The sequence below is a fragment of the Bombus terrestris genome, chromosome 15, assembly GCF_910591885.1.
Source record: "Bombus terrestris chromosome 15, iyBomTerr1.2, whole genome shotgun sequence".
Taxonomy (NCBI): Eukaryota; Metazoa; Arthropoda; class Insecta; order Hymenoptera; family Apidae; genus Bombus; species Bombus terrestris.
Genome location: NC_063283.1, coordinates 10,517,773 through 10,532,888, shown reverse-complemented (window position 1 = coordinate 10,532,888; position 15,116 = coordinate 10,517,773). Strand labels below are relative to the sequence as shown.

At 30.7% G+C, this 15,116-nt stretch overlaps 5 protein-coding genes and 1 long non-coding RNA gene across 13 annotated transcripts; 5 read left to right on the top strand and 1 right to left on the bottom strand.

The window, feature by feature from the left end:
* The first annotated feature begins 940 nt into the window (after positions 1-940).
* LOC105666547 (aldo-keto reductase family 1 member B1) lies at positions 941-4,384 on the top strand. Of its 5 annotated transcripts, none has more exons than XM_048412506.1 (8): positions 941-1,094; positions 1,166-1,567; positions 1,666-1,756; positions 2,281-2,448; positions 2,926-3,042; positions 3,392-3,799; positions 3,911-4,059; positions 4,141-4,384. In XM_048412506.1, exons 3-8 carry the CDS (start codon positions 1,682-1,684, stop codon positions 4,181-4,183), a joined length of 960 nt encoding a protein of 319 aa, XP_048268463.1. In that variant the 5' UTR covers positions 941-1,094; positions 1,166-1,567; positions 1,666-1,681; the 3' UTR covers positions 4,184-4,384. The 5 variants fall into 5 exon arrangements, with proteins under 5 accessions (XP_048268463.1, XP_012172358.1, XP_012172361.1 ...); XM_012316968.3 differs by having other exon boundaries at positions 1,642-1,756; XM_012316971.3 differs by lacking the exon at positions 1,166-1,567.
* A 255-nt stretch (positions 4,385-4,639) lies between these two features.
* LOC100651735 (1,5-anhydro-D-fructose reductase) lies at positions 4,640-7,525 on the top strand. 4 transcript variants are annotated; one of them, XR_001099374.3, is made up of 8 exons: positions 4,640-4,890; positions 5,670-5,837; positions 5,916-6,032; positions 6,106-6,300; positions 6,371-6,568; positions 6,942-7,090; positions 7,182-7,286; positions 7,360-7,525. XR_001099374.3 is itself a non-coding variant. In XM_020866967.2 (7 exons), the coding sequence occupies exons 1-7, from the start codon at positions 4,850-4,852 to the stop codon at positions 7,216-7,218; spliced, it is 894 nt and encodes a 297-aa protein (XP_020722626.1). In that variant the 5' UTR covers positions 4,640-4,849; the 3' UTR covers positions 7,219-7,525. The 4 variants fall into 4 exon arrangements, 2 of the variants coding, with proteins under 2 accessions (XP_020722626.1, XP_012172366.1); XR_001099373.2 differs by having other exon boundaries at positions 7,352-7,525; XM_020866967.2 differs by having other exon boundaries at positions 4,640-4,879; positions 7,182-7,525.
* A 144-nt stretch (positions 7,526-7,669) lies between these two features.
* LOC100642469 lies at positions 7,670-9,729 on the top strand. Its single transcript, XM_003401181.4, has 2 exons — positions 7,670-8,686; positions 8,802-9,729. The coding sequence occupies exons 1-2, from the start codon at positions 8,667-8,669 to the stop codon at positions 9,592-9,594; spliced, it is 813 nt and encodes a 270-aa protein (XP_003401229.1). The 5' UTR covers positions 7,670-8,666; the 3' UTR covers positions 9,595-9,729.
* Positions 9,720-13,014, top strand: LOC110119940. Its single transcript, XM_020866968.2, has 2 exons — positions 9,720-11,809; positions 12,096-13,014. Exon 1 carries the CDS (start codon positions 10,063-10,065, stop codon positions 10,885-10,887), a length of 825 nt encoding a protein of 274 aa, XP_020722627.1. The 5' UTR covers positions 9,720-10,062; the 3' UTR covers positions 10,888-11,809; positions 12,096-13,014.
* On the bottom strand, positions 11,828-12,771 carry LOC125386389. Its single transcript, XR_007226493.1, has 2 exons — positions 12,695-12,771; positions 11,828-12,385 (listed from the first exon to the last, which is right to left on the bottom strand). It is a non-coding gene; the product is annotated as an uncharacterized LOC125386389 (long non-coding RNA).
* LOC100652140 (aldo-keto reductase family 1 member B1) lies at positions 12,878-15,028 on the top strand. The gene is made up of 5 exons (XM_012316977.3): positions 12,878-13,017; positions 13,777-14,256; positions 14,353-14,559; positions 14,634-14,782; positions 14,864-15,028. Exons 1-5 carry the CDS (start codon positions 12,943-12,945, stop codon positions 14,904-14,906), a joined length of 954 nt encoding a protein of 317 aa, XP_012172367.1. The 5' UTR covers positions 12,878-12,942; the 3' UTR covers positions 14,907-15,028.
* Positions 15,029-15,116: the final 88 nt, after the last annotated feature.

Below are 15,116 nucleotides of genomic sequence, written 5' to 3'. Positions count from 1 at the left end.
AAATATGAGATTAGCAGCAATGCTAATGAAAAAACACTTACATGTTTGTAAAGCAAAGTTAAAACTCTAAAGACAGAAATAATGATCAACAATCTAATGCTAAAGTATACTTACAAATTAAGTAACTTTCTTAGTAGAACTACAAAGCATCAACTACAAAAGCTACAATTAACCAAGTCTATCGAAAGAAAACAGAATCCGCATACATTAATCTCAAAACTTTCAAAAATGGAAATTGGAAAAATATTTGGAAAACTTACGAGAAAATGTTTTTCAATGTATGTAAAATAGTAAGATAAAACCATTACTAAGACGAACAAAACAAAGAAATTACATTTTGCAAAAGAATATTATTAATAAAAATGGTATATTGTTATATTTCTGAATGACGACAGAAACATGTTTAGTTTGAATGGACATACTTAATTATATCTGTACTAAAGTGAAAAACAAAACTTACATCCACCAATAAAATACTATCGTTTGAGATAAATAAATATGTTTACACGCATGATATATATTTTTAAAGAATCTAAAATAAGTTACAAAAAGCTTAACTTTGAAGACGTCAATTTTATCGAATATTTATAAGCGAGAATGAATAGAAGATCGAATAATTATAATAATGATTAATGAAATTGATAATACTATGACAAACTATATTTCTTCTATTGACATAAAGAAATAAATTAACTCATATTTATTTATTGTGAAATTAACTTGATTTGACCATTGATGATTGATTATTTTTAATTGTGTGTATGCAAAGGCATACTAATGTTAACATAAGGTACATAGGATACACCATACTGGGCAAAAAAGCCATAGTGAACATACCTATATTACAAACATGTATGTAAATATTTTTTTTATGTTAGCATCATGATAAATAATATTTGATCATTGGTACATTTCATTATATGGATGGATCGTTATGAAAAGAGTGTCATTAGGGCATCGATACAGAAATGTAACGACACTAATGGTTTTATGCGAAAACCACAGGAAATTTTTAAACGACCTCCGTATTGGTGAACTTGCCGAAAAGCTTGATTTCCATGATTTTGAAATATGTTTTGAACATTCTCTATAAGGTAATATATAAAATAACATATAAAATATGTGTATGCGTCCGTATTTTATATACTGTTGAATTATTTTTTAGTTTTGCCAATAATGCTAATTCTTTGTTTACAACCTTATTTTTGCTAATGTCGTTTGCATACTGAATCATTTATGTTTGTGCATAACCTTTTTACGTTTCTGTGTATATCTTATCTTAAACTGTTTAAACAAAACGAAATTGAAACAAAGATATAGACAAAATAAAAAATGATCTGAAATTACTGGCGGGGGACAACCCAGTATGCAGATTAATACTGTATTATCTTACAAGTAATACCTTTGTTATATAATATCATATGATATTCATTTGCAATAATTTTTATAAAATCAATTTGCATATTCATAAAGGAAGATACATTATACATTATATACCAAATCAACCAACAATATAATTTTAATTATATAATAATTTGCTTCATATTAGAAGACTAACATACATATGGTATGTAAGTTGTTAAGTGGGGGAACTTATCTTAATATTTATAAGTTGAGTTCATTCTAGTATGTGAATTTTAGAGTGATTGATATAGCATGTTGCAGTAACAACTGTTAAAGGATGGCTGTACCTACGCATACTTTAAGTAATGGACAAAAAATCCCTGTCTTAGGACTTGGTACTTGGCAAGCTGGAGTGAGTATTTTGTTTAAAAATAATATATGATAATGCACAGATGTACGAAAGTATCGGCCAAATCTTTTACTTTATATTCTAAAAGAGACGTTTGACAGATTTCTAGTTAACATAAAGTATACGGATATTTGAAATAAAAGAAAACAATGTAACAAATAGATATTATTTCTCATTTACTGACTAATTTACTTACAAAATTATTAAACTGGTATGTTTGAAAGTTCTTTATCGTATTGTAAATTATTACATATCACTATTTTATAGTCAGGTATTCTCCATTAATAATGGAGAATGATGAAAATGAAAAAAAACACAATAACATTATATGACACGACAAAATAGTGGTTTTAAAGCTTTGAATTATTCATAGATCTCACGATTTTCACAATTAAAATATTTCTTTCAACAGGAAGGATTTTGCAAAATTTTCTTCACAAATCTCAAATGTAAATTTTTTAAGATCGGACCGAGTATGATAATATATATATCACTGAATGATAATTTTTTCATGTCAATTTTTTAAGGACAATCCAGGTGCTGTTGAACAAGCAGTGCGAGATGCGGTGGATGCCGGTTACAGACATTTTGACTGCGCTTATATTTACTGCAATGAAAAGGAAATTGGCAAAGCTCTACGCGATAAAATTGCAGAGGGTGTGATAAAACGAGAAGATTTATTTATCACGACAAAGGTAATTTTCTGCCTAATGACAAAGTTTCTAGCCATTAACTTTGCTACTGACTGTTGAAGTAATTACTTCAAGAAAAAATCTACACCTATTCTTTTACCATTGTTATGGAGAGAATAGAATTTAGTGATACAAAAAATTCGATCCATATTATTGTGCCCTTGTATATAAATTATGTTTTGGATTACAAGGTCTAGAAACAAAAGAGCTATAAGTAGATTTGTATTGCAGTTTTTTGTAGCCTTCAGCTAGAGCTACAAGGTTAATTTTTTGGTAATATCCTTTGCTATAAATATATGAACGTGATCCCTATCATAGCTGCTTCTATTATATTGTAACACTGTAAGAGTGAGGATCTGGAACAGCATACACTATACTTATATTTATACCTTTATTTATTTCAATATATTTTTCTATTACAAATTTATCCACTCGTTATTCTATCAATCAACCTCAACACCAACTTTTTTGTACTTTCAGTTATGGAATTCAATGCACAGGAAAGAATTGGTAGTACCAGCATGCAAAAAATCACTTGAAAATTTCGGATTTGATTATGTTGATCTTTACCTTATTCACTGGCCCATGGGATTTGATGTAAGATTGCATAACTTGACTACACATTCCAAATCTGTTGACCGGATTGTCTCTTAATCAGAGCTTTTTACTATTAGGAAAGACTACTACTATTAAGACCAATCAATTTCAGTTAGAACATTCTTTATTCCAAAATGTAAATACAATATAATTTAATTTTAGTTTTGAAATGTGATGTAACAAAAATAAAACTGTATATAAGAAGGTAGATCTGTAAAAAAAAGAATTATCATCCGAATGACTTTATTAATTCGTTTTTCCGTTCAACAAGTTGGTATCGACGTAATAAGCTTGAAAAATAATTGAAAGAAATGATTGCATTATTTATGTAGAAACATCATAATCCTAGGAAAATTCTGAAGGTCTGTGGCCAGTCGATGAGAAAGGTAATCCCATGTATGGAGACGTGGATTATCTCGATACGTGGCGAGCTATGGAAGAATGTGTAAAGCTGGGATTAACTAAAAGTATAGGTCTTAGTAACTTTAACTCCCAACAGATCGATCGTGTTTTATCGATCGCCCAAATCAAACCTGTCATGTGTCAAGTGGAGTGCCATCCAAACTTAAATCAGAAAAAACTACGTGATTTCTGCACGCAACGTAACATATCTATCACAGCTTACAGCCCATTCGGTTCTCCTAAGCGTACTTGGGCGAAACCTGGCGATCCAGAAGTTACCATCGAATCAGCAGAAATAATCGCAATTAGCAAAAAGTACGGAAAGACTCCGGCGCAAGTTGTTTTACGATACTTGGTAATGTATACATATATAAAAAGATGGTTATGAAACAAGCATTTTTTTAAAGTAATTAATGCGCTGCAATGAACTTCAAACATTTAATTGAAATAATTATTCTATCAATAGATCGACATTGGTACCATTCCTATACCTAAGTCTAGTTCGAAGGAACGTATTAAAGAAAACATCAATATCTTCGACTTTAAGTTAACATTACAGGAAATTGCAACCATCAATACACTTGACCGCGGAATTCGTATTTGTCCTGCTGCAGAGTAAGTAATATGCGGATACAGTGATTAAACGTGCATATTTCTTGTTTTTACATTTTAATTACAACGAAGTTTTATATTTAGGTTTAAGGGACACAAGGACTATCCGTTCACTATAGAATTCTAAAAGAGAAAATAGATTCACTATTTTACATAACTGTCTTATTCTATTAAATGTTTCGTTAAACATTTTGTTTTATTAAACGTATATTATATATATATATATATATATATATATATATATATATATAAGAACATATATTCTATGTAACTTTCATTCATGCTTGTAATTAGTTCTATTTTTAATAAATCATTGTTATAAAAAGAACTACTGTTTAAAAAAATATATATATATATACCACCTTTCTTCAATATTCATAAACTAAGAATCATATATCGTCATATTTCATATATCGGTATAGTGTAACAAGTTAGATACAAAAGATTTATATTATTATTATCAAAATAAATGCTGTCTTCGTTAACGAAAACAAAAAATAACCATTTGATAACATTGATTTGATAATATTGAGCAATTATCTAATCTTGGCTAGAATTTTTTCGCGTCATCTTTATCGTTACGTAATGATTTACTTAGAGTAGAATAGTATGAATAGAAGACTCAATGATACAGTTCAATCAGTTAGTTTCTAGAATATTGTGCGCTTTACATTTGATTACAAGTTGCAGCGGAATTTTCTGACAAAAATTCACCAACGAGATCTACTGTTTTGACGACTTACTTAAAATCTATAATTAGTAATGGCTGAAATACCGTCTCTTGCGCTTTCCAATGGATATAAAATGCCTGCTTTTGGTCTTGGTACGTATCAGGTAAGAACATATTTATACATATTTAAAGATAAGACGCAATAATCGAAGTAGTTATCGATCGTACATTATGATTACATCTGTACGTGAAAAGTTTCAACAAATTCTTTTGATAGCATCACTTGACCACGTTGCGTCATTTATTCAAAATACTCGCACCTTAATTCTGACTCATTTTCGACGCAGTCGCATTATACTATCGTTAAAAAGTTCTTTAAATCTAGGAAAAATATTATGGAATTGTTATTGATAAACGAAGGATGTTTACGCGTTTATAGAAAATGTTAAGGCATAAAAATACATATAACGCATATAATGTATAAAGTAATATAATTAATTTATATATATAAATTACAAATATATATAAATTATATATATATATATATATATATATATATATATATATATATATATATATATATATATATATATATATATATATATAAATTACAAATATATATAAATTATATATATATAATAATTGCTTTATATATATAAAGCATAATAGCAAAATATTCATTATAACATTTAGCGAAGTAAAGTAATAATTTAAGTAAATTTCTAATGAAATTCCATTCTTTTAATTATAATTATATTAACAAAATTTGGATAAATATCCGCAGTTCGGGTATTGATATATGCGATTTATGCTTTCGATTCTATTCATAAAGATGTTCTAAAACCGTTGTAACGGTTTACTTTTTAGATGTTTATTTAAAATGAGAGTGAGATATAAAATTTCGAGAGTAAATAGTAATAGATTAAATTTTGTACCTTTCCAGTCTCGTGCTGGAGAGGTGGAAGCAGCTGTAATCGAGGCAATAAATCTAGGATACCGTCACATAGACACAGCGTTTTTCTATCAAAATGAGAAAGAAATTGGTCAGGCAATTCAAGCAAAGATCAAGGATGGAACTGTGAAAAGGGAAGATCTTTTCGTTACAACTAAGGTAATTAAATCTTATTTAAAACTTTTAAATTTTATTTTTTATCAGAGATGAAAATATTTCATATAACATTTCTTACAGCTCTGGAATAACTTCCACAAAGAGTCAAGCGTAGTTCCAACATGTAAGAAATCTTTGGAAAATCTCGGATTAAGTTATGTAGATCTTTATCTGATTCATTGGCCATTTGCCTTCAAGGTTCGTTCTAATTCAATACGTTTTAATTACCTATTTAATGGGCATTTTAAAAAATGTATTAAGTATTTTTTAGGAAGGAGACGATTTAATGCCCAGAGACGAAAGTGGGGCACTTTTGATGTCGGATACTGACTACCTCGAAACATGGAAAGGAATGGAAGAGTGCGTGCGATTAGGATTAACTCGCAGTATCGGAATTAGTAATTTCAATCAGGAACAGATCACTCGTTTACTTGCTGTAGCCAAGATACTGCCTGTAAATAACCAGGTACAGATTGTTCTCTGCACTACTTGTGGAATTAATTCGCAATTAATTTAAAATTTATTACTTCCATTAGATCGAAGTGAACATAAATATGGATCAAAAGCCATTGATACAATTCTGCCAAAAACATAATATCACGATAACCGGATATTCACCACTAGGACAACCAGGTAATAGGGCGGGAATACCAACTTTCTTGGACAATCCAGTGTTAGTAGAGTTTTCTAAAAAGTATAACAAAACAACAGCACAAATTGCTCTAAGATATGTCGTAAGTAAATAATATCTAGTTATAATATTTTTTATCATTTTAGAGATAACTATCTTATTTAAATACTGTGTGGAGAGTGCTATTTCATGTTCTCCGGTTATAGCTACTTTTGTATATATTTCGATATTTCGTTTAACGATAATACAACCTACCATTCAGGCCATTTCCACCAGTAAAGATAAGTTTAGTAATAGGGAGAAATACACATACGATTACACATACGAATACATTATACGATTACATAAATATGTATATGTGAATCGATCCTTTTCTCTTTAACACAGACTATATCGCTAAAATAGAATTTACTAAGACATCGATCCGTTTATCTACAGATATAAAATTTAATTTTTTTTCCATCGAAATATTCCAGTTGCAACAAGGAATCGCTATCATTCCGAAAACAGTAACACCGAGTCGATTGAAAGAAAATATGAATATATTTGATTTTTCCTTAACGAATGAAGAAATGGCCTCTATAGCAAAACTTGGCACGCATCAACGTGTTGCACGATTTGCAGAGTAAGCATCCCGATAGTCCATTAAATTATAAATTAATTATTCTTGTTATTCGGCAGAAAGATGGTAATGTTATTTCTACTCCTTTTTACAGTGCAAAGGGGCATAAGTACTACCCGTTCGAACAATAAAAGTTTCATTGCAAACAAGTAAAATGACAGGAAATAGCTCATCAGATTCAGTATAAATTAATAGTAAGGTATATCCCCTTTGAACTTACATAATCCCACGGTGTAATTCGGTACTTGTTTGACCCTTATTTAGTCAATTAGATTTATTGAATGCCATGGAAAATTTCGATGCTCCGGACGACATGACATCATACGCCGTAATAATGTGGACACTGTCACGGACAAGGCTAATCGCATTCAGCCAATGTTAACCTTCATTAAAGAGTGTATACATTGCGAGTAAATAAAGTTGCATCAAAAAAAGAAATCAAGCAGAAAGTATTTCATTCTCTTTTTTCCTTGTAGAATCGTTACAAAATGCGAATCGCTAATAACTCATTTAAATGGTTAGTGCAACATTGAATAACACAAATAAAAAAATAGGATAGTTTTCGACTCTCACAATGCAAATACATTTTTGCACTGCAGTGAAGCACGTACAATCAATATGAAAACAATTCTCGAAACTATAAAAGGAAACTTCTGTTTCAAGGATGGATGACGCAGTGATGATCATTGTTTCTGTAATCGTTAGAAATACTGTAAGCGGAAATACAATTAACGGACTAGAACGAAGTTGAAGGTTGTTTGAAAAGATGTATTTTGAATGAAAATTGTATCTAACGAAATGAGAATGCAAATCCTATAGTACATTTCATTTTCATAGTACCAAATTTTTATAGTCATATGAAAGTACTACTAATTCCTATAAAATCTAATATGCTTAGAACTCTAATATAGCTAATTAATTATAATATGTAAATTAATTCATATGCATAATAAATACAATAATGTATACTTTCTGTAAACACTGTAAATATACCTTTTTTTGTTCTCCATTGATTGCTTCATATCTTCAAATAAGAGAAGTTCGTAATATAGACTATAGAGTTCTACAGTAGTGTTAGCCTAGATTAACAAAGGTTCCATTCAAAAAAAAAGATCATGTCTTATACTCATTAGGAATTCCGGAGCAGATTTCTTCGAGGCCAATAAACAACAAAGGCTCTTGTGGACGAGAGCCCTTTTTCTACATAATTCGCTTCATTAATAAGTAAAATTGCTTATTCTATATCCGCTCACCGCAACACATAAACAGAGTCTTTTACGCGCAAACACAATATTACCTAATAATTTTGCGGTGACATTTTTCCACTATCGGTTCGCTAATCGATTTCAACGATCTTTCGTTTCAAGAAATTTCAAAAATTTACCTGACAAGATATACCACATACGTAGGTACATGCTCTAACTCGAATTTCGTATCGCAATGTTTGGTAAATTCAAGCACGACCTTTGAGATATCATTGTTACGGTAAAAGCAACACTTTCTCGAAATTATTTGTTATTAGCCCATTATCGGTCACGTACTCATTATATTGCCATTAAATGAACGAAGAAATTACATCATGAATCATATCACCCAAGCGTAAGTTTCATAAACTACCGTGTTTGAAATGTTATCTTTTTTCTTTGCAATACCAGTTTTGTCGGTGAAATAAACGTCACGAACATTGAACGCGATCACTAAATGGCTTTTATAGGTGGAACGCGAAATTTTCCAACAGAAGCAGTTCACCAACTTGCAATAGATTGCTATCGTCATCAAACATCGCGTCATCCACGATGGTTCAGTGTGGTTCCTGGAGATCTAGAATGCTCGATAAGGTGAAAGAATGCCGCGATGCGATTAAGAACATGGTGGCCTTCGACAAGTCGCCAAACAGCATTAAAACTACGCAAACAGCCGGCAAACGCCTAAGCAATTCCTCCATCCACACGAGAGCAACGACTTCTCTGTCCTCGATACCGGATGTCATTACGTTTAGCAGTATCGCGTTGAAGCATAAAGAATACGAAGACGTGCCGATTCTAATGAGAGACTCCATATTCAATTCGGATAAATCAGAAAAACTGAACACGTCCATAGAACCGATCGACCAAACTAACAATGCAAACGATTCGTTTAACCGCTTCGTTTCAATGGATAACATGATCAGTAATTCGTTGAAATCGTTCCTGGCGCTCGAGGAGCAGGTAAAAGAGGAATTTTTGGAACAGCACGTTTCCTCGATAAAAAAGAAAATTTCAGCGGAACCGTTTCTTTCTTATGCGGAAGGCAACGCGGAATTCATTTGGACAGACGACACAACGGAGGAGAGTTTTTTTGGTAAGGCATGGAATTCTCTAGAACACTTGGACACGGTCGATATCGGAAATCCACGTAGGAACTCTACATTTTATGAAGATTTTTGCCTGCACAAAAATCGTACTTCTTCCCCGATTCGAAGTCATCCGTTTCAAGATTCTGGCTTTGAAAATAATTTCTCCATATAAATCTTCACTTATGATTATTTATTGAATATTTCTACGTCCTTTCCTTTTCTACTTCTTTTTTTTTTATGTTTTTTATGTATTGAACCTTCTGTAAGTTTAGTTCGTATTTAGATCAATAAAGTTTATTACAATGAATATGATCACTTATATCAGTCTGATATACTCACACTGTGTCCATTCCTAACATTCCACCGACTGAACGTAAACAAAAATATCGTCAGAGTAATAACACCATTACTTGTTGATGACATTTTGGAATCGCGCACAATTAACGATACTTTCATTTAAATTATCCTTTAAGTAATTCTTTTGAACGTGAACTGTGAATCGATTACGTAACCAACCGTCGAGTAATATTCATATAGGAAAAAAGTGTTTAAAATAACTTGAACGAGCGGAATCACAGTTTGAAACAAAGGCAGAATAATAATATCGAAATTTTTGAAATTATCGATTTCGTGAACGACCATGATGCTGGAATATACGAACGAATACAACGGTTCGTTTCTATCCTGCGGGAAGCTTAAAGAAATATCAACTGTCTTAAAAGAAGGAAGAACTATTCAAAGCAGGGTAATGAATTTTATTCTGACGATAATCAGCTATATAGTCCTGAAAATCGACGATCGAAGTCGCCTCCATGAATTTACGGACATATTCGACGACAGATATTTGCAAATCTTAAAAAACGACCTAGAAAACCTTATGCATTTCAAGACCAAATTTTTCAACTTGTTAATCTTGGAATTGTTATTGGAAACTGTCAAGAAAGAGAACAATTATCGAAACAGACGTCTTAAACTGAATGCGGCCGTGGATACGGCAAATAAAGGATATAGCAAAGTGGTTCTTCAGAAAAAAGTCAAGGCCATTGTAAAATTCTTAATTTTCCGAAAGGTAAAGACGTCTTCCTACCTTTACGATGAAAACAATACGTTCAATTGGTTTTCTTACAAACAAAAAATTAGTGTTGTACTTAACAACGAGATCAGTCCAAAAGAAAATTTTTTAACGATTAAAAATAATTTAAAGGATTATTGTGAAAAAAATATTATGAATTGTATTTTTTATAAAAGAAAAAATGAATGTACAAATAATGTGAAGAATTTAACAAATTATACAAATAAGGAACCTAGGTTTTACGAAACGTTTATGTACTATACTTGTATCAGCGATCTCTGTACCAAATTCTATTGGTTGCTCTGGTATGGATGGCTGGCGATTTGTATGTATTATTGCTGTAAGCATTTTTTGCCTGACGTTCTTAGGTGTTGTATATCAATTAATCAGTAAAAAACAACACTATGATAGTTTTATTTGCATATAAATTAAGCGCGAATTCTGTATTATTCTGTTCAAATTGTTATCTACATATATTGCCTTTTCCATATACATGCATGAATGCCACATACATGATATTAATCTAATCGATACATTTATCATTTATAAGATCGGTAAATCTATTTAACTTAGCCGATTATTTGATAGAAAAACGTATTCCGTAATGCGTTAAGCAAGTTAACGATAGCAAGTTAAAATATGGCAAATAATATAATCTATATATATGTTACGTGATTTATTTAACAGAAGCATTTTATTTTACTTATTTCTGCTTATAAACTTTTATTTCTAATTATAAAATGTGAAATATTTATCGAAGTAATAACGTAGCTGAATTCAGCTGGCACTGTTTTCAATACTGTGATATCAAATGTTCTGTATTTTTTATTTCTGCGATATACCCAGAAAAACTATGTATAATCGAGCTTGAGCCCTCTCTCAGTTTAGTAATTATATACGTCTCCTAAATATAAGCACGTATTTTTACCGTACGGGAATTTATAATTATGTTTAGCTATATCATAGTTATAGTAGTATATATATAGAATATAAGATATTTCTATTAATAAAACTTTCAATGCTAGATATGAGTTTAAACGTGTTCAACTGAGAAGTGTTCCTGCTGAAGTATTTAAACACTTATTGTTCATTCATACGCTTTCATAATAAGCTTATTCACGTAAGCTCAGGCGTATTGTTCAACAACAAAACAGAAAATATCGATAATGTTTCTGTTTGTACCATTGCTGCACATTTGGATAAGAATGAAAAACAAGCGTAAAAGGACGACGATGATCGATTTTAAATTAAATTAAACGTTATGAACACCTGAAGTATTTCAATGTTCGCATACTGAAAAAATATATATTCATACGTAAGTAAATATACAACATGCTATTCATTCCTATTTATTGGTCCAGTCTTTGAATACAAACATTTTAAAAATATAATCATTGATCGTGATTAGATATGTGTACTTGGAAATTATAAAAATTTTAGAAAGTCCACTTACCGACAAATACAATAACATTTTACATTTTATTTAACATTCGAAAACGATCCATTTTTGTTATAAGGGTAACTCATTCATTCATCTTTAGTGATCAAGGGATTGTGAACTGTCCCTTGCTGCTCGTAACGGACTCTGTAATTTTCCATAGGGCCCGTTTCTCGTAACGAATTTATCGAAGTCGCAACACTACGCTTCAAATTACAAATACATAGAAAAATTTCTCTATACGACACATAAGATTTATTATGCAAGGTCGCGCACACATCAGAGACTGCGAAACGCATGCGCAGAAAAATCTCGTAGAACAGGACAGTACACTTTTAGGGGTCCACAAGATAAAATTCTTTTTTATATGTATATCTATGTATTTCTAGCTATAAAATTTGTAACCTTTGCGTGAATTGCGTGAATATCTCAAATGCAACAAAATATTAGCACCTGAAAAATAGAATGCAGATTAAGATACATTAATTATACATATTTTAAAATTCAGGTGTAAAATTTTCTCAATCAAAGTATACATGACATTTACAAATCAAGTACAGTATAGAAGGATGAGATATTTTAATTTACATCAGTATATTAATATTAGAAGAAAAAATTTTATGCTGACTATTAGCTAGTAACGTGTAAGTTGTAACAAGAAATATATGATATTAAGAGAAATATATTCTGTTTTCAACGAAGGTTTTCGAATAATTTAACCACGATTTATTTTTAAAATATATAAAACAAAACGAAACAAACATAAATGAAACAATAAATTACGCTTCATCCTTCGATATACGGGTATACGGGTCTGCCTCCGGAGAAGGGGACAGGGCACAAGGGTTAATGTAGGATATTTATAAAAGGTGCTGAGCTAATTTACCGGCATTGTGCTGCCGGCACTACTTTCCGACGGTGTATCGAATAGCAAAATATAATACCAGTGTTAAATACGTACCCTGTGTTTTAAGTAAAAAAGTTTGTATAAGACATCAAAAATAATCAAAATGGTTCTAAACGTACCGATGATAAAATTCTACAATGGCAACGAAGTGCCGTCATTCGGACTTGGTACATGGAAGGTCAGTACTATTACCGATATAGTAATTGAACATCAAAGAATTTATCGTTTATTTTCAAGAAGAATGTAAATAAAATTGTTCACGATATATATGACGAATTCCTTCTTGCGCAACTTATGCTAATGAATTTCATTCGCAATGTTTTTATAATTTTCTATCTGAAATCTACGGTATAAGATATCTGCAACATTGACATATCAATAAGATGTAATATGTTTCTATGATGTTCTCGAATCTTCCAAATGGATGAACGGTTTGCCCTTGTATCTAGAATGTAGTGGTACCCTTAGTTGTTTTTATGACAAGGGCATTATAATGTTTTCTATGTCTATGTCTTCTGACATTTAATGAATTAAAATTTCAAATATGGGAATAGCAAACAAAATATTCTGAAACAAACAAACTTTCATCACATTAATATTTATAGAACTATTGGATCTTTCTATATTTTTGTATATTTGTGTTAACTAGATTTTTATATGCTACTTTCATTATCTTTATACTTTGTACTTTCGCTTCATATGTACATGTATCGATTATTTCCAATCAATAGAAGTGCACATTTAAACACATTTTAAGATAAGTTTATCAGAAATAATACACATAAATGATATCATATCAGTTAAGACTTTAAGTGGAAAATAAATTATATAACATGATTTTTATTTTTATTACAAATATATTTCTACTTGTATACCTATTGCACAAGTTGTTGCAATTTATCTTTTTCAATTAATTAATAACTTATATATTTTTTAGTCCAAACCTGGAGAAGTTACTCAGGCTGTTAAGGATGCAATTGATATAGGCTATAGACATATCGATTGTGCCCATGTTTATGGCAATGAAAAAGAAGTGGGTGCTGCTCTTAAAGCAAAGCTCACCGAAGGTATTGTGAAAAGGCAGGACCTTTTTATTACCAGCAAATTATGGAATACTTTCCATAGACCAGACTTGGTTGAACCTGCTATTAAAAAAACTTTATCAGATTTGGGTCTTGAATATTTGGATCTTTACTTAATTCATTGGCCAATGGCATACAAAGAGGGGGATGATCTTTTCCCAAAGAATGCTGATGATAGTCCTGCTCTTAGCAATGTAGACTATGTAGATACATGGAAAGCTATGGAAGCTTTGGTATCTAAAGGACTTGCTAAAAATATTGGTATTAGCAACTTTAATTCTGAACAAATAGACAGACTACTTAAAAATTGCAGCATCAAACCAGTTACAAACCAAGTAAATATAAGTTTCATTCAATTTATAGTGATGTATAATGAATGCATTTTTATATTGAATAGTACATTTATAATGTATATAATTGTACATTTATAGATTGAATGCCACCCATATCTTACACAAAAAAAACTTTCTGATTTCTGCAAACAAAAGGATATTCTTATTACTGCCTACAGTCCCCTTGGATCGCCTGATAGACCATGGGCTAAGCCAGATGATCCGAAATTGTTAGATGATAAAAAATTAGGTGAACTTGCGAAGAAATATAATAAAACACCTGCTCAAGTTCTTATTAGATACCAGGTATATGCTAATATTTCATTCATGAACTATATTCACAGGTAAACTTTATAATACAAATTTTATTTTTCTTTCAGTTGGATCGTGGTCACATAGTTATCCCTAAATCAGTTACAAAATCAAGAATTGCTCAAAACAGTGAAGTCTTTGACTTTAAACTTTCCGCAGAAGACATTGCATACATTGATACCTTTGACTGCAATGGCAGGATCTGTCCAATGTTTGGGTAAATATTTTTATATTTTTTACTCATGAATATAATTCTTATAAAATTTGCTTTTGATATCGTCATTTGTATTTTTTTCAGCACGGAGCCCAGCCCTTACTATCCCTTCCACATTCCATTCTAAGCAATCGAATTAAGTTAAAAACCAATATGTACAAACTACTTTTATTGTAATCTTTACAATACTTTTTTCTTCTATACATTTTCTAAGTGAAATTCGTATGAAATAAACTATACTCTAATAAATATATGTATACATTTATTTCCCATGCATCATATACTCAAAATTTTTTCCCAAAAGGGAAAGGTGGAAAAGAGTATAACAGCTTGAAAT